This window comes from Phyllostomus discolor, chromosome 1, assembly GCF_004126475.2.
Source record: "Phyllostomus discolor isolate MPI-MPIP mPhyDis1 chromosome 1, mPhyDis1.pri.v3, whole genome shotgun sequence".
In the NCBI taxonomy this organism is placed as follows: domain Eukaryota; kingdom Metazoa; phylum Chordata; class Mammalia; order Chiroptera; family Phyllostomidae; genus Phyllostomus; species Phyllostomus discolor.
In genome coordinates this window covers 28,381,241-28,399,433 of record NC_040903.2, presented here as the reverse complement: position 1 = coordinate 28,399,433, position 18,193 = coordinate 28,381,241, and the positions used below count along the sequence as shown (strand labels likewise).

Genomic DNA, 18,193 nt, shown 5'->3' with positions numbered 1-18,193 from the left:
AAATTTTGAAATAATTAAAATGCCGAAAGGAGTATGTTTGAATTGTTCATCTTTCTTCTCAGTTACCCCTGCCCGTCAGGCCTTCACCACGCTGTGGTCGGTGCCCATGGGCTCTGCATACAGGCGTTTATGTTCTTTAGCTCCTCTCTCCCAGTCCTCCCACCTCCCTCCCCTCTGAGATCTGTCAGTCTGTTCCATGTGCCCGTACTGCTGCTTTTATTTTGTTCGTCAGTTTATTTTGTTCATTAGATTTCACACACGAGTGAGATCACATGGTACTTCTCTTTCTCTGACTGGCTTATTTCACTTAGCATAATAATGTCCAGGTCCATCCATGTTGTCACAAAGGGTAAGAGTTCCTTCCTCTTTACAGCTCTGTAGAATTCCATTGTGTAAATGCACCATAGCTTTTTTACCCAACGTAATGGGCATTTGGGTTGTTTCCAGACCTTGGCTTGAACATAGGGGTATGTATGGGTTATCAGAGTGTTATTTCCAAAAGAGAGTTGACTAGATATTAGGCAAAAAAAGTAAACAAAAGTTTCCATTGCAAAGGTTAGCCCACTGTGAAGTTTAGAAGGAACGCAATGCGGAGGGCTGCCGTGATTTTGACACTAACCGTAAGTTCACAGGGTTCCTAGAACCATCCGCACTGTTGATCATTCACTAGAAGGACTTACAGAACAGACTGCAAGCTGTTACATGCACAGTTATGGTTTATCACAGGGAAAGGAGGCAGATTAAAATCAGCTAAAGGAAGAAGCACATAGAGTACACTCCAGGCAAAGTTACAAATGCAGAGCTTCCTTCGTCTTTTCGCCATGGAGTCAGGGCAGCATTACTTTCCTGGCATGGATATATGACACCATGTACAGAGTGTGCCAACCAGGGAAGCTCATCTGCAACTTAGTGTCCATAGTCTGTCTTGGGCTCTGTCACAGTGGCACTGTTGACTGGTCTTACAGGGGATCTCAGCTCCTGGGGAGGTCGGGTTGATACATCATGGGCTAAAAACTCCACACTAAATCCAGTTGTTACCGTCTGGCTGGCCCAAAGCCCCCAGGCCTACAGAGTCACACCCCTCAGGTATGACATTCCAAAGCCTAGCGATTACTCCCAGAAGCTGAGGTCAGTGACCAACCTCTCTTTGAGTAAGGTTAAATTTATTTATTACACATACTGTATATATTATAAACCAGCTATTAAATATCTAATTATTAGAATATCATTTTGAGTTATCAATATATCTGCATTCTTCTTACATTTATCAGTATTGTCTCTAGTCTTCTTCTAGCTTTCCCTCATTTTTACCTTCCCTTTGTCTTGATTCTCTCCTCCTTGTCTACTTCCCTATAGCTCTCAACATGTTGTCAAATTTTGGGGCATTTCGTTCTCCCCACCAGCATATCCAAAAAGTTGCTTAACATTAGAAATATCTCATTTACAGTGAGGTTATGGAGGGGAAAACATGCTTTTTCATTTCCTTCTACAAGGCCACACAGAAAATGGGCTCTATATACCTGTTATACAAAATACAACGACATACTGTGGGTGACCATAAAATTAGTAGATAAGAAAACATTCCATTACAAGTTTCCAGAAACCAGTTATCTACTGGGCAGAAAATTCCTTAGTAATCAAATACTGTAGCTTAAGAGAGAGATCATCATAATCCGACTTAGTGCATCTAGCATGTTTTCCTCTTATAATTAAACAAGAAACACTGTTGAGTGCTTGCGACGTATTTGAACGAATGTCGCACGGGGAAAGAAGGCTGCTGCCAGGCCCTGACTCTGCTTCCAGGTCAAGCAGGTGTGCAAACTCTCCAAACTCTAGATTTCTCTCCTGTACATGGATGTAAACCAGATGCCGTCTCTCCCACAAGGGTGTTATGAGGGTCCATAAAACAACATGTGTATAGGGCTTCTTAAATCTTAAAGATATACTTTTATTGTTTTATATAGAGAACAAATTACAAGTTTGAGCAGTTTCTGAGGGCCAAGGGTACTGTAGAATGTACTGTGAATCCAAGTGGGGTGTGTGTGTGTTTCTTGAATTCAAATCCCTTTGGCCTCAGCTTATAACTTCCAAATATTAATTACTTCTCATGTTAGTATACAAAACTATTTCTTTCAGTTACTCCATCTGAATTAGTTGTTGATTTCCTAGAGTTACATAGGAAATAAAGAATGATAGATAGATGATTTTATGCTATGTATGTGATATATATACATACATGCCTTTTATTACCTTTCAATATATATAAAATCTTGTGTGCATAATGTATAGATTCTAATAATTTCCATTATTTAAAAAAGGATGATTCAAATAAATTAAAAAATTGGTAAAACTAGAATTCATTCTTGCATGGCAGCCTGGGACTGGGACTGATGAGAAGCAGTTTCTCTGGGCAAGAAATCCCTAGTTTGCCACGAACTCTGCAATCACGGTTGCCCGCCTTACCTATTTGCTTTCCCTGCCCAGTCAGTCCTTATGGACATTGGAGGTTGAAACCTATAAATGAAGGCATGCAGAGATAAAAATAGTGTTCCATAAGAACCAGGAAAAAAGCAAAAGCAATGAAAAAGAATGTCAAACTCATAAAAACAGAAAGTAAAATGGGGATTGCCAGGAGCTGTGGGGATGGCAGAAACAGGGAGAGGATGGGGAAAAGGTACAAAATTTTCAATTATAAGATGAATAAGGTCTGAGGATCTAATTTTGACATGGTGGCTATAGTTGATAATACTGTATAATTGACATATGCTAAGAAAATAGAACTTAAGTGCTTTCATGAAAAAAAAAAGAAGAAAGGTTAATACAGGAGATGACAGGTGTGTTAATGAACTCTATTGTGGAAATCCTTCCATAATGTATATTAATTCGTCACTTTACACATGTTAAATATATCATGACTTTGTCAATTATACTGCAACAAAGATGAAAGAATAAAGAGACTAAAAGACAGAGAGAGAGAGTGAGAATCAGGAAGTAACCTGAGCGCACCTTCAGCCTGTCCAGGCCGAAGAGAGAATCGGCGCAGCCTTAGGACACATAGATGGCCTAACTGGAAAGCAGCGAGAAGGTGGCAGCAGGGGCAGGTTGCCTGGGTGGTAGCAGGATATGAAACCAATGAACAGAAAGCCTGTGCAGGGGAGAAACAAACTCCACAAAACTGCTTCCAAATTCCTGTCTTCCAGAAGGCCTGGGCTGCGGAGTGCTAACAGGCGGCACACCTGGCGTCCAGAATTGACTTTGGCACAAGGCAGCACATGCTAATCAGTGAGCTGCCAGCCCACCAGCCGCCCTGCTCCCCGCTGTCAGAGGCTCATCCTAGTCAGCCACCGCCAATTAGGAAAGTGGCTGAAGCAAAATACAAGAATAACCCCTGGCAAGGGAAATTAGAAAGCCTTGTAAGTTCATCCAGAGGCAAGTTTAAAGGTTGTTGCAGAAATATAGGTAGCCCGGTTAAGCCTAATTGATGGGAATGAATTAGTAGTAAAAGTACAGACAGAGAATTAAACATTTTGTTTTGTCTGTGATTTGTTTTGTTTTTTCTTTTAGATTTTCCTAGGGTGGGCAACTATCACTTCAATACAGTTTTGACCACTCAGGTCACACGGGCAGTTTATCCAGTCTTATGTCCTACACTGAAATCCAAATAGTCATCACGATGTGGAAAAAACTTACACAGTCTTTGGTGAACACTTTTTATGCATCACATACTGTGTAGGCCCTTCCACTTTACCCATGGTGAAATTTTGAAAACATATCTCCAGTTAGTACAGTAAGTAGCCTCCCTTTTCGGACAAAAACATTGAAAACCAAAGCAGTCAAGAGGCTATTGCGTTGTCGTAAAGCAGGTCAGTGACAAGGAAAGAATGTGACCTCATGTGGTTTCACTGTTTATACTGCACATGATGGCATCCAACTACTTTTTTTGTTGTTGTTTTTCTTTTTCCCTTTGAAAGCCTGAAGTCAAAAATATCTTGGGAGATTGTTTCACAGATGCATAATTTCTGTTTGAGGGTCAGATTCACTATGCATGGGCCAGAACTTGAGGTGAACATTAAGATTTGAGCCTTAGTTAGCTGTTAGTGCCAACCATTGGCTTATTGAAGTGGTTCAGATTCCTTTCTCTATTCCTTGTCCAAAAATTGATGTTCTCAGGTTATGGTGGCAGCTAATACATTACATGGATTTTCCAAATTCAGTTCTGCCTAAGTATCATATTCTCCATTTTTAAGTCAAATGAATTTAGTAATTCAGGTCTTTAAAATATAGCTACTTGTCATAGGATGGCCTTAGTTGTTAAAAGCTTTGGTTTAATCTGAGTTGAAGAACTTGATCATTAGCATCTGTGTATAATGTACTTTATCTTGAAACTCATCTGTGAGATCTTGGTAACCTTACAGAATATATGAAGGAGATTTCAGGTGTTTCAAGAGGAAAGTATTTTTGTTTTATTTTGATATTTGTAAATTTAATTTTTGCTTTATTAAATTTTGAAATAAAGTGAAAAATAATGATTTTTCAACTCTAATTACATTACTATTTGTAGAGGTTTCAGTCATTAAATGTTTAGTTTCACTACAATATAACTTTGGATGTATGCTTATTCTTGGTTTTTTAACTTTCAAAAAAAGAATGAAAAGCTATTATTTATTTTTATATAGCTACTAGTCCTTCAAGGAAATATTCCCCACTTGGGTGATATTATGTGAAAAAAATATCTTTAATAATGCATTATTCATCAAGAGTAACATAATATCTCCCCAGTTAAATCATGTCAGGGAGCTATAAAAAATCTCCCAAACTATTAACATTTGAATAGTCACCCTGAATTTTATGGGATTGCAATTATAAGAGTGAAATATAAATGGGTTTGAAGACAATGAGGAGCTTACACAGCCTGTTTTCTGTTGTCTTCTGTTCTTTTACTGTCTTCTCGTCATCATACTGATTATATTATTTTTATAACTCATGAAATCAGGATATTACTGTTACAGTTCACACCGCTTGAACAGAGTACTGTAGACTGGGTGTCTTACCGGCACTAGAGTTTATTTCTCAGAGTCCTGGAGGCTGGAAGTCCGAGACCAGGGTGCTAGCCTGGTAGGGTTCTGGGGAGAGCCCTCATTCGGGCGGTGGACTGCTGATTTCTCACCGTCTCCTCACAGGGAGGAAGGACAGTGAGCTAGCTCTCCGGCTCTCTGGCTTCTTCGCAGAAGGGCCCTGAACCCATCCAGGATGGCTTCATCCTCACAACCGAGTCATCTCCCAGCGACCCCACTCCCAGATGCTATCACACTGGGGATGAGATTTCAACAAATGAATTTTTGGGAAAGTCAGACAGGCAATTCAGAACAATTCCTGTAAATGCTAAAGCAGTTGCATCAGGCTGTGCCTTTTTGGGTAAGGGAGCCAACGCTGAGCTGGTACGGGGGTCCCCCGGCGATACCGCTGGCAGGCTGTGTTTAACCATCTTTAGAGCCAACCTTATCTTAATTGAGAATGTCCACCTCATTCCTGATTTCACTTGAGATTACATGTAGATCATACTAGATTTCTTGGGACTCACTTCTGAAATGTAGTAAATTATAACTGAAGGGTATTTCTTACCAAAGGCTGGTGTTACGGTTGTAATGACACTGATTAATCTGTTCGATAGCATCAGGCTATCAAATAATGCCTATTTTAAGGAGTCGAATTGTATCCTTTTTGAAATCTAGGAACAGAATACTTCAGCCTAGTGAACTGAAATGAAAATGGTAAGTTTAATAAGACCAGAAATATGCATATCCACTTTCAAAAGATTTTAGGTTTCCTTGAAACAGTGGAAAAATAGAAGGAAATCTGGTTCAAAGCTTTTCTTTCTGTCTCTTTGTGAGGCAATTAAATTATTTTTCAAGGGGGAAATGAATAAAACAAAACAGCCCAAGTCTTTTTAGGCAGCCATTTAAACAGTACAGTGTCTTTTGGTTTTTCTTAAACCACCACTAGATGGGGCTCTTGCATCCTTGGTCTGGATTCTTAGCTTCTTCATTCTCACTTTGGGGACCTGACATACGCAGAAATAACGGGGGAACCACAGTGATCTTTATGTGACAGGTTCTGTATTGGTCATTTGAATGTATTGTTTAGTGTTCAGGTCTATTCTCATTTTAGAGATGAAGTCACCAAGAGACACACTGAGAGAAGGGAAAATTTAACATCTGTTGGGCAAATCCATGTACTAGGCATACATGCTCATATCTTCTCCTCCCAATAAACTCAGGAAAGGTCATGAAGCTGCCATGTCAGAAGCAGAATCCAAACTTTTGCCTGATTTTAGTGCACATTTATCATTATGTATAGCCACTTCTCAAACAATTTATTTTATTTTTCCCAAGTAATTAAATGTGTGATATAAATTTAAAATTACAAAGGTCTTAGGAGCTACATCAGTAAAATGTAAAGGTTAGATTCCTGACACTGAAAAATGCATGATATGGACGAGCAACTGACATTGAAAGTGAACACCGGCGATAGGGAAGGCAGGGTGATTTGGAGAAGAAGAGTGTGGGCTTCTGAGGCAGACTGCCTGGGTTTGCATCCCACCTGTGCTGCCTGGGAATAGGGTAAGCTTCAGTGAGGTGCTCGAAATCACTTACCCTCAGTTTCTGCCTCTGTAAATGCAGGTGATGATAATATCTAACTCACCGGGTTGTCATGTGGAGTAAATGAGTCAATATATGAAGAGTTCTTACAATAAAATACAGCATAATGTAGGTGTTCCTTAGTGGTACCTTCTATTATCATATCTGGAGTAATGTGAGAATATGATATTTATGTTCAAAAGACATCAGTTTTTATTATTTTTACATCACATTTATGTTGTGATATTGTTATTAAACCTCTATTTCATGCCAAAGCTTAATAGATTTTCTTGAAGATTTTATTTATTTATTTTTAAAGAGAGGGGAGGGAAGTGAGAAAGAGAGGGAGAGAAACATCAATGTGTGGTTGCATCTCAACACACCCCTCACTGGGGACCTGGCCTGCAACCCAGGCATATGCCTGACTGGGAATGGAATCAGCAACCCTTTGGTTCACAGGCCGGTGCTCAATCCACTGAGCCAGACCAGCCAGGGCAGCTTACTAGGTTTTTAACTTGTACATTCCTTGTTGCAGGATCCCTAAATATGGGCCATCAGTGTTCCTTTTCAGTTTTTAAAGTTAATTATTTCATTTGGTGAACCAACAGATAATGAGTATTTACTGTCACTAGAGTCAGTGTTAGGAGGCAACATTTTAAAAAGACATGGCGAGTCACGTGCCCACACGCTGCTCAGAGTTTTGGAGGAATGAGATGACATGTAGGAAATAAATGAAGTGAAGGATCATAGGTGCCGGAGAGAACTATTCCAAAATAAGCTAAGGGCAAAAGAAAACAATTATATCTGAGGAAGTCAGAGAAGCCCAAAGGGAAGAAGCATCAAGTCAAGCCTAGCAAATTAGTGTAATGGAAAAGGCCATGCTCTAAGCAGAGGACACACAATTATCAAAAGCAATGTGGAGCATATGGATAAAAACAAATTAGTGACTGGTGTATCTCAGGCATGGGATTCATTTGTATGTAAGGATGGCTGGTTAGACAGGCTTCTATCCCATGCTAAAACCATGGAAACAGTTTGAAGGGTGCTTTAGCATGGGAGTATAATGGATGCATTTGAGTTTGGGGAAGACTATTGTGGAGAATATTGTATAAATAAATGGAAACACTATGAGTGATACAGAGAATTTAGTTAAGAGATATTTGGCATCATCCAGCTCAGAAATAATGAAGGCCTGAAATAAGACAATGAATATTGGTAGAGAGGGAGTTATAGATTTCAAGGACACTAGACCAGAGTGAATCTGAATTGTAGGCACTGCAGAATACTCCCAGATTTCTGAGTGACTAGATAAATGTAATTTTATTCACCACAATAAGGAATAATGGAAGACATTGATAGATTTTGCTTCAGACTATAAATTAAGTTGAGAATGTTTAAAAATCCGTAATTTCTATGGGACTTATCTTTGACTACTGTAAAAGGCTTCTCTGTTTTCCCCATCCCTAGTTTGACCTTTCTTTGTTCTATTCTATGCAGTGGCAAGGGTGGCCTCTTAAAAACTCCAGTCTAGTTACATGACTCTCTTGTGCACAAAACCATTCCACGGCTCTGCATTGCATGAGGCTTCCCCAGCCTAAACCATCGTGAGTCCACCTTTTGCAGTGCTAACCTACACTGGATCTAGGAACATGCTTTGTCTTCAATGAACGTGTTCCAAGACTCCTCAGATCTCTTTTTACATGTCACTTCCTCTAGGAAGCCTTCCCTCAATCTACAATCTTGGGTAGGGAATCTTTAGGTAGTCTCAGAGCACCTATACTTTCTTCAGCACTTACTATACTGTCTGTGTGTAACTTGCTTATCCATTATCCATGTATTTTAGAAGGTTATAGTCTCCCTGAGTTTATGATTCTTGTTTTTTAAACACTCACATCAGACAAAGTGACAGGCATATCAGTGACTGGACATGTTTTACTGAAACAAAGAGTGTCATAGGAGGCTCAGTCAATTTTTTTGAGTCCATGCAGAGGCTCCCAGAGGCGGTCGGATGTTTGGCACTAGAGCTCATCATAAGATACATCTTTGAAGATCTTCATCACATGGGATTAAATGGTATTGTCAAGAGAGAACATAAAGTAAGAAGAGCGGTAGAACAACATGAAAAGAGGACAAAGGAAGAGTGGCCAAAATGGAATGTGCACAGAAGAGTAGTAGCTCAAGAATCTCTGTTCAGATGGACCAAATAGCAGGTTGGGGTCTTTAAGCTGCATTTCCATAGCAAGAACATTGGAATGGCTTGCAGGAGGGTAGTGTATCTATGTTTTGTTTTGTTCAGTAGGTAATTTGGTGTTTCAGTGGGTGAATGTATTACATTCCTTTCTTCTTAAAATTACAATTTTAAGCCAATTTGTAATCCGTGCCTGGATATTCTTAGGCCTCCCTCTACCAGAAGATTAGCTTTCTCCTAATAACATACAGAATAACAGAAGTCTTGATTCTACATATACATCAAATTAAGATTACATTTCTCTGCTTTCCTTACTGCTATAAATGGTCATATGTCTAAGTTTTCTAAGACATAGAATTTTCAGTTTATGGCCTTTAGCTTGGAAACATGCCCTTCGAGTGAATGCAGGTCTCTCCTTCTCTCTCCTACCACTTTTGTTTTGTTTTGTTTTGTTTTCTGGAATGCAGACCAAATGTTGGTAAGCACTCTTGAACCTCAAAAACACAGGCAATACCTTAAAAATGGCAGAGAAATAGGAAAAAGTGTGCTTAGGTTTCTGATGCCAAGGCCATCTTACCCTGGATGTCTGAGTCCACAACTGGTAAGTGAGAGAGGCGCAAACACTTTCATTGACTCTTGTCTGCCCTCCTGCTGTTTACTCCAGAGTTGGTGCTTAGCTTAACATATTTTCTATGACTTCAACTTTTCTTTTACTATAACTTAATTATACATGTAATATTATATATTATGTATATAGACAAATATAGTATATATACTTTATATACTATTTATATATGTATGCATATATGTTTCTATAAAATATTGCATGTATAATATTTTGAATAGAGCACATAAAATAGTTACTTAAAAACGGTGTTGGAATTCACCTACATGTGTCTGCCTCCAAATCCTCCAAGGTAAGGCACTCATTTTCCTAGTCCTTGAATTCTGAAAGAATTTACTATCAGGCTATTTTTGAGGATCTGGGTATTTAACCCCAAACACAGGCAAACATATCCCTTTATTTCTGTGTCTATATCCACACAGATAGGTGTATTTGTGATTATGAATATATTTATTCCTTACTGAATTAAAAACATATACCAGGCACAGGCCGTCCAGACATGAGGTCAACGGGAAAGACAGGATCCTTACCTGAACAGAGGTCACCGTCTGTTTAAGGACATCGGCAGGGGACCTGCAGGGGGCTCTCGGATGACTTGGAAGGGGCTGTCAGTCCCAGCTTGGAGTATTAACTGATCCTTGCAGCTCATGCCCCACCACCGATTCCCCAGAGTTTCTGAATATTCGTATGTATATGTGTGTATATACTTTCACATTCTGACTGGGTGCAAATACATTGTACTCTACATCCATGAACACTTTTAACATTTTAGTAATTTGATAGCTATTGTGCAGAGATGTAAAATTAGTGTCGGTACCATTACTGGATTGATTTTTCTTACCTTCAGTCTTAAGCAATGTATTTCTACTTATGCTTATGGTAAAAACATTAAGAAATTTGGCCCATATCGATGTCATGTGTTTACCAAAAATGTAATCAATGCAGTGAGAAAAAATATTAAGAAAGCTGACTGAATACATCAAGTACAAATCAATCAAAATTGCTTGGAATTTTCCTGTTCAGGTTCTTTTAAAATGATGGGGATACAGCAATGTCATAACAATACTCTGACACCACATTTTAATTAATTGTATTTCATTTTTATATGCTTTCCAATTTCCCCTTTTAAGATTCAGTTAGCAGGAACACGGTGAACTGTCAGAGCATCTGTGTCTCAGATTTCATCATGCCGGCCAAACTCAGACATTTCTGGTTTCCTTGTTGATTATCAGTCATCTGCTGATATAAGTTCACTTTTCACTTCCAGAAGATTGCCTATATGATATTGATTCATTGCCTTGCTAAGGATTACCTCGTTTTTCTGATTATCTGTCAAACTCAATTACCCAGAACACAACCAGAAACTCAAGCACACACAAAAATAGACATCTAACTAATGACACGGGAAGTTATAAAAAATCATGTATTCAAATCACGGCACTAAGCTTCAGGTTCCAGAGCTGACCTGTGAAAAGCGTGCAAGTTATCGCTCCCATTCCTACAATAAGAATAAACTGAACAAACTGAAAATTAAAGAATTTTATTACATTCATAATGGAATCAAGGTGACAGGGAAGCTGCCATCCCAAATTGTGGAGAGGCAGGCACATTCAGAGACATGCAGCTAAATTTTTTTTTTTTTACATGGAAGAGATTCTGCTGAAGCATCATATAGGTAGAGGCACTCAGATGGTCATTTTGATGAATTACTGGGAGTCTTCTAACGTGAAAGTGAGAAACTGCTCAGGCCACAGTCTTATGGGGGAGCCCCACATATTCATGGGTGTCTGCTCCAGGAATCCCATCAGGTTCTTGAGGTAAAGATCTGAAAAATAACCCTTCCTGCCTATGGCAGGGGACGGGCAAGGAACACGGATCATTGTGAAATATACCCAGAGCTTTCTCCCTAACAGAAGCAGACGTTTAAGGGAAGGGACTTGGCCAGAGACTCATCGCAGCTGACAGAAGGACTTTCCTCTCAGCCCAGCCCCTCTAGTCTTACTCTCTCACCTTAGGTGTGTAAGGAACAAAACGTCATCAGGCAGAGCTTCAAGGAAGCAGACAGGTCATGCCGCAGGAGAGGGAATACGGAGACTGGGGAGGAAAGCTGTGCCCATGGAGAAACGCTGTGAAGGTTACAGCCTGAGATGTAGCCCCGCTAGAAACTGAGATTTAATGACAACATTTTAGAATGCCATACCACCAAACCAACAAAAACCCAGTGAAATAGCTGTGGCTTACAGCAGAAAGAGCTGAAGGCACAGACTCTGGGAGCGGGGCACTTAGAGAAGCCCAAACTCAAGCTGGGAAACCACAAAAGAACACAAATGATGTATTGCAGAGTAGAAGAGTATACTTGAAACCTATGTAATTAGCCAATGTCACACCAATACATTTAATTTTAAAAACAACACAAGAGGAACTTGAATCCTATGGCACTTATAACTAGAGCAAACATTAAGCACACTCCAACTTTTAGTTAGATTAACGTGACTCTTACACTAAAGTTCTATTTAGCAGTTTCCAGTATTTAGAAGTTTTAAATCAACATGGCCAACTTACACCAAAAAGTTACCAGTGATATATGTCAACTGTGTTTCAATAAGTTGGGAGAAAAAAATTAGAAGGGTGTCAAAAGGAAAAATAGAAACAACACAGTTTGTAGGGAAAAAAAACAGAACCAGACTTGGAATATGACACAGATGTTGGAATTATTCGATGAGGAATTTAAAATAACTGATTATTATGCTAATGCTAATGTCGAAACTAGTTTTACTAATTCAAACATATGTCAGTAATGTAAGCAGGTATATGAACCTGCTTAGGTTTTATACCTGCGTAGGTATAAAACTCTAAGAATCAAAAGAAATGATAGAGATAAAAACAGTAATAGAAATGGAGAATGCTTCTGATAGGCTCATCAGTAAACTCAACATGAGCTTCTATATTGATCATTAGAAACTTTCAAAATTAAAAATTTAGCAGGAAAAATAAAACAATAACAACAAAACCAAACAAAGCATCCAGGAGCCATGCTACAATTTCAACAGGTGTAACATATTTCAACAGGTGTAACATATTCATAATTGGACTATCAAGCAGGAAGTGAGAATAGAGCAGACACCATATTTGAGGTGATAATGGCTGAGAACTTTCCAAATATTAGTGGACAAACCACAGATTCAGAGAGCTCAAAGATCATCAAGGAAGATAAATTTACAAAAAAAAAACCCAACGAGAAAAAAGATACCTAGTCTTTTCATATTCAAGCTTCAGTGAAGCAAAAGCAAAGAGAAAATGCTGGAAAAACAAGAGAAGGAAAAAACAATCACCTTAACAACAGAGGAACAGCAGCCAAAGTAATACTGCTTATGTCACCACCGTTTAGAACAATCTCTGTGTGCGATGGCTGCCCACTGCTCGGGGAAGCAGATTGCATCCTGTGGGCATGATCTAACAGGGCCTGAAGGGTCTGGCTCTGGCCTCCTGCTCTGGCCTCATCTTCAGTGAAACCTTACCGGCTGCCTTCCCATCTTGTAAGCCTCTTTCTGCTCCTCTTAATGCCACATTTCCCCAGGTCCCTGGGCTTCTGGGCATGTTCTTTTCTAAATCTCGTTACTTCCTCTGGTCAGGTGACCCCTCGAACTCTTCCCCTATTTCCCATGGGAAGCCTAACCCAACCTCCCAGTCTAGATAGAGCACCTGGTTACAGCTCATCAACAACACAGCCCAGTTGTGATGTTCGTTTATATTGTGCTTTTTTTTTATTTTTAAGAAAAAAATCATATGCGCCCAGCAAAAAATGGGGACTAAATGAATGCTTGCTTTATAAATGGACAAATAGAATTCTTACAGTTATCCTACTAGATCAGTAGTTATCAATTAAAGATACTTGGAGGAAGCCCTGGCTGGCATAGCTCAGTGGACTGAGCGCGAGCTGTGAACCAAAGTGTCGCAGGTTCGATTCCCAGTCAGGGTACATGCCTGGGTTGCAGGCCATGACCCCCAGCAACCACACATTGATGTTTCTCTCTCTCTCTCCCTCCCTCCCTCCCTTCCCTCTCTAAAAATAAATAAATAAAAATCTTAAAAAAAAGATACTTGGAGTAGTTTAAATATTTAATAATTCATTTAAAAATTCTTTAATGACCTCTTACCCACTCCTGGGCACCCCTTTTGGGGAGCCCCAGAAATTTGGGGAGAAGAAGACACTCATGCTCTCATCCACGTAGTTGATTGGGATATAGGATCATGTAAACCAACAGAAAATTCAAAATGAAAACATGATCTGACAGAGGTATGCGTGGGGCGATCTCATAGGAGCTTTCTGGGTAGAAATCCTGCAGCGCGAGTAGACCGGGCTGTGTGTGCGGCAGCATTAGCAGACTGTGCCCCCCTTTTGGTGTGGGAATCTTCGCTGTCTGATCATTGGTGTGTCCCCAGGGCCCACAAATGGACCTCACATTTAGTAGGTGCCCATTAATTTATTAAGAGAAGGACTTGGGGCTTGCTAAACACAGCAGAAGGATGAGTAACAGGGAGTATTTCTAGGCAAAGGAAACGGTGTGTAGCTGACTAACAGACATCACATATCACGCAGCTTCAGCCGGGAATATGAAATGGCTTCATTTAGATTTTGTAGGTGCTTTTCACTGAGAAAAGGGCATTGGGAAGAAAAGCATTTGGAGAAAGGGATATGAGTTTTAGATTTATTAAAATCCATGACATATTCAGGTGAGCAAACAAAATACGTTTTTACTCCCTCATAGTTTTGTCCACACTATAATTAACCTTTCAGACATTTTCTTCTAGATTATAGTAAATAGATTCTATCTAAGTGAGTGGAATTTAATTAGGCTTTATGACAAAGATTTGTTATGTAAGTTCTAAGTTCTCTCCATCGTACACAGAAGTTTTGCCATTTTGATCATTCAGATATAGTACAGTTATAAGTCAAAATTATACCCTTAAAAATACAATAAATTAAAATTGCAACCTTTCATACTGTATTTGTAAATGCTAATCATATTATTATTGGTAGTTGTTACTGTTTATTATTGTTGTTATTATTATTATTACTAGTGTCACTATTTGAAAGGGAGGTATTATTTCTCTGTCCATTGAACTGAAAGGTGAAAAAACCCTCCTGTTATTAGAATGCCTGTTGTTTCTGCCATTTCTAGCAGTAACCAGCAGGTGGTATCAAATAATTTTACATGTTTGTTCTACAGCAGTTTTTGTGCCCGAGACGTCTGAGACGTTTCCTCCCAAACTTTCACCCCGCACCCCAGTCACAAATACCCACACAAAAACATCTCTGGATATAAAAGACTAAAGAGGGATTTTATTTTATTTTTATTTAAATTTGTTTTAGTCCAGTGTGATAATTGTTCACACATGCACTGTTTCTTTTTAAGAGAGTGACAGTGCTTTATATGCAGCAACTCACTGTTGCTCTGACAAGTCTATGGGAAACACTGTTCCCAGCCCCCTCTTTACAAAGGAGGCAACTGGCACAAAGAGGCTAGGGAATTTCCCCACGGTCACAAAATTAGGTCTTTGGCATCTGTCTTTGGTGTCCACGGTGACGTCTGTGCTGAAATCACTTCCCCTGATTTGATTTTCTCTTTTCAAGGTGTTTTCACCCAACACCTGTCATTCCTTTACGGTTCTATCATTCACTCGGCTACTACAAATTGAAGTTTTTGACAGTTACACCTTAAAATGATACTACATAGAGTAACACCAGAATATAAAAAAGCTGTATGTTAGCTATTACCTGTGTATGGGGAATGTTCACATGTTTCAGATACATGTATACAATTTTAGTGCTAAAAGCATTTTGAGGTACTTGCCTTTTATTTCACTGAAAAAGAGACATAAGTATCCCCCCAAAAGCACTGAGTTACAATGGTCTCACAGAGGTGCTAAAGGAAGAAACTTTCTGTTAAAGAAATGTGGGAATATCGTTCCTGAAGGCCCTTCTAAGCAGAGAAAAATGCACATTGTTGGGAGATGGGCACGTGGGAGGTTTGTGACCTTCCAGGTAAGTGCACTCCTTATTTAACGCCTAGCTCGCTCTGTTCTGAGCATTAGGGGACCAGGCTGGGCTGCACTAGCAGGCAGAAGAGCTGCCCAGTGAGACTCATCTTTCCAGCGACAGAGAAAAGGGAATCCGGGGAGGGCAGAAGGAAGGAACTTACAGTCAGTGGTAACAGTTTCCTTGTCTAGTGTCCAAAATCAGGTAAAAAATACAATAACATTTAGAGGTGGGCAAGATTTGAATATGGTGAAACACAGCAGATTCATACTGAAATTGCCCTGATATTTTATTGGCTCAAGTGACGACCAACTGCACAAGGGAACTAGAGTTTGTTTAAATCAATAGAAATTTAAAATATTCCTCAAAAGTAGTGATTTACATGTTACAAGGTTTTATTTTTAATGTTTTTTTAAAATTTCTATACATTTTAAACTTCATTATGAGAGAAATGATGTCCTTCCTGTGCTAAGCAGTCTGGAATGAACTTCATAGTGCAGTGTTCGCACTGGGGATGAGGAACTTCTGACTTGTAGTTCCATTGTAATCATTGCTGAGAAGGATCCGTCCATGGTCTAGCATGATTCACATAAATAGTGAACTAGCTAATATGAGACTTTACGTAGGGTTAAAAAAATCGATGTCAACAAGCTGTAGGTCAATTTAAAGTGACAACTTTCCCTCATCAGAAATTCTACCTGAGCCTCACCCGCCTTTTTACCCTCAGCTGTCCTGAAGAGAACAGAGGGACTCTTACAAACAAAAATGAAAACTGAAGGCATTTCAGGGTCACCTCTCTTGGTAGTTTTTTGGTTTTGTTGTTTTTGTTTGTTTTGTTAGTTTAACTTAAATTTTTTTAGTGTAATAATGTGACCCTGAACGTTGCTTCAGAAACAAACAAGCAAACAAATACTGCTTTCCACGCTGTCCTGCTAGGACCCATTGATGTTGTGGTTCTAATCTTTTCTTCTGCAGGTGTGACGACTGTCCTGACAATGACAACTCTAAGCATCAGTGCTCGGAACTCTCTCCCCAAAGTGGCTTATGCAACTGCCATGGACTGGTTTATTGCTGTTTGCTATGCATTTGTGTTCTCTGCCCTCATTGAATTTGCAACTGTTAATTACTTCACCAAAAGAGGATGGGCTTGGGATGGGAAGAGTGTAGTAAATGACAAGGTAAGTGATAACTTCCTCCTTTCCATGATTAAGGCACTCCCCGAGAGATTTAGCAGATTTATCATCTGTGTGTATGAATCATAACGATTTCTTTGAAAGGGTGCTCTTGCCTGAAACCCTGTAGGAGTGCTCGTGGTAGCCTACGTCTTTAGAGCCACTCCCTAGCATCTGGTGAGCTCTGACTCTGTGTCAGGAGCCGTGATAACTTTTTTGTTTTTTTTTAACACATACTCTTTCATGTAATCTTTACATCAACTTTGTAACTGAAGTCTCATATTAATTCTTTTTTATTCTGACGAAGAAGCTGAAGTTTCATGAAGTTACTTGCCCGAGCTCACACAAACAATTAATAAGTATAATGGAACCCAAGTCTGATCATTAAGTTCACACTCTTAAACACCACATTGATTTATTTATTAAAAGTGAGCGCTACCTGTACCTGCTATAGAATTCAGGTCTTATGTGTGAGTTGAGTTATTACCCTTCACCTAACCCTATCTCTGTTGCTTGGATGTAAAAGTCTGTATATATATCATTGTTATTTCCCCCATGTTGTATGAAATAATTGAGTCAGTGCTGGAATGCCTAGACATTTTAGGTTGTTCATGTAGTCTGTAAGACAAAAGTTATTTAGGTTCAAGATAAACTTTTCTGTGGGTTGTTGGTGCCCATTTTTAGGTTTCCAGTATGAAAGTTAGTGGTAGTTTTGTGCATTGATATACCAGCTGTTTCCTTTCTTATTCTATAGGTTATTATTCATCTACCTTAAGAGAAGGCTTTGGATATACCACAATATGCAATAAAGTTTCCTTAATAAGAATAAAAAGTTCTATTTGTAGGATCACTTTTCCAATCCATCTACTTAAATGCTCTTCTAGTACATTTGGAATAACGTATTTGTTGATTTCATTTCTTTTTCAGTTATTTCAATATAAATATTTTTCCTCATTTCTATGTCCATGTTTCAGCTTAAGCATACAAACATGTTATAGTTTAAAAGTCCTGCTCCTTTCCCATCATTTTGTAAACAAAGCTTTAATGAGTTCTGGTTTATTTCATTTATTTTGTAAGCTATATTTTGCATATAAGTAGCCAATGAGTAAACATTAAGTTTGATTAAATTTCTTTGTTTAACCTCCAGATTATTTCAGCATTTCCATTTCATTTTATTGTTAATTTATGTCCTCAACCCCCATGTGGTAAGCTGCTTTTTCATAGCTATCTATGAAATTACTTCTTTTTAGTGATATTAGTTAACACACGCACTTTCATGCTAATATATTTTTGAAGATAAGATGCTAGTTGGTCATTTGTGAGTGTGTCACAAATGGTAAATAGTAGTTTGTGGTATAAATTCCCCATGTCATGTCAAAATTCATTAATATATTTTAACGCTGTGAGTATGCCAATCAAACTGGCATTGTGATTTGACAAGTCAAAAAGTACGCCTTCTCAGCCTCTGAACTTGGAAAAAAGAATTACCTATATATGCAAAAAAAAAAAAAAAAAACCCACAACAACCAA

The 18,193-nt window shown here is 38.9% G+C and overlaps 1 protein-coding gene across 4 annotated transcripts in view; it reads left to right on the top strand.

Moving 5' to 3' along the window:
- The window catches only part of GABRA2 (gamma-aminobutyric acid type A receptor subunit alpha2), a 108,370-nt gene that overhangs the window by 74,707 nt on the left and 15,470 nt on the right, over window positions 1–18,193 (top strand). For 3 of the 4 annotated variants that reach the window (XM_028508004.2, XM_028508003.2, XM_036020122.1), the window contains exon 9: window positions 16,467–16,669. In XM_028508004.2, coding sequence (XP_028363805.1) covers window positions 16,467–16,669 — 203 coding nt within the window. Of the gene's footprint in view, window positions 1–16,466; window positions 17,795–18,193 lie in introns of those variants that run through there. The other variant, XM_036020124.1, reaches the window with a different exon arrangement.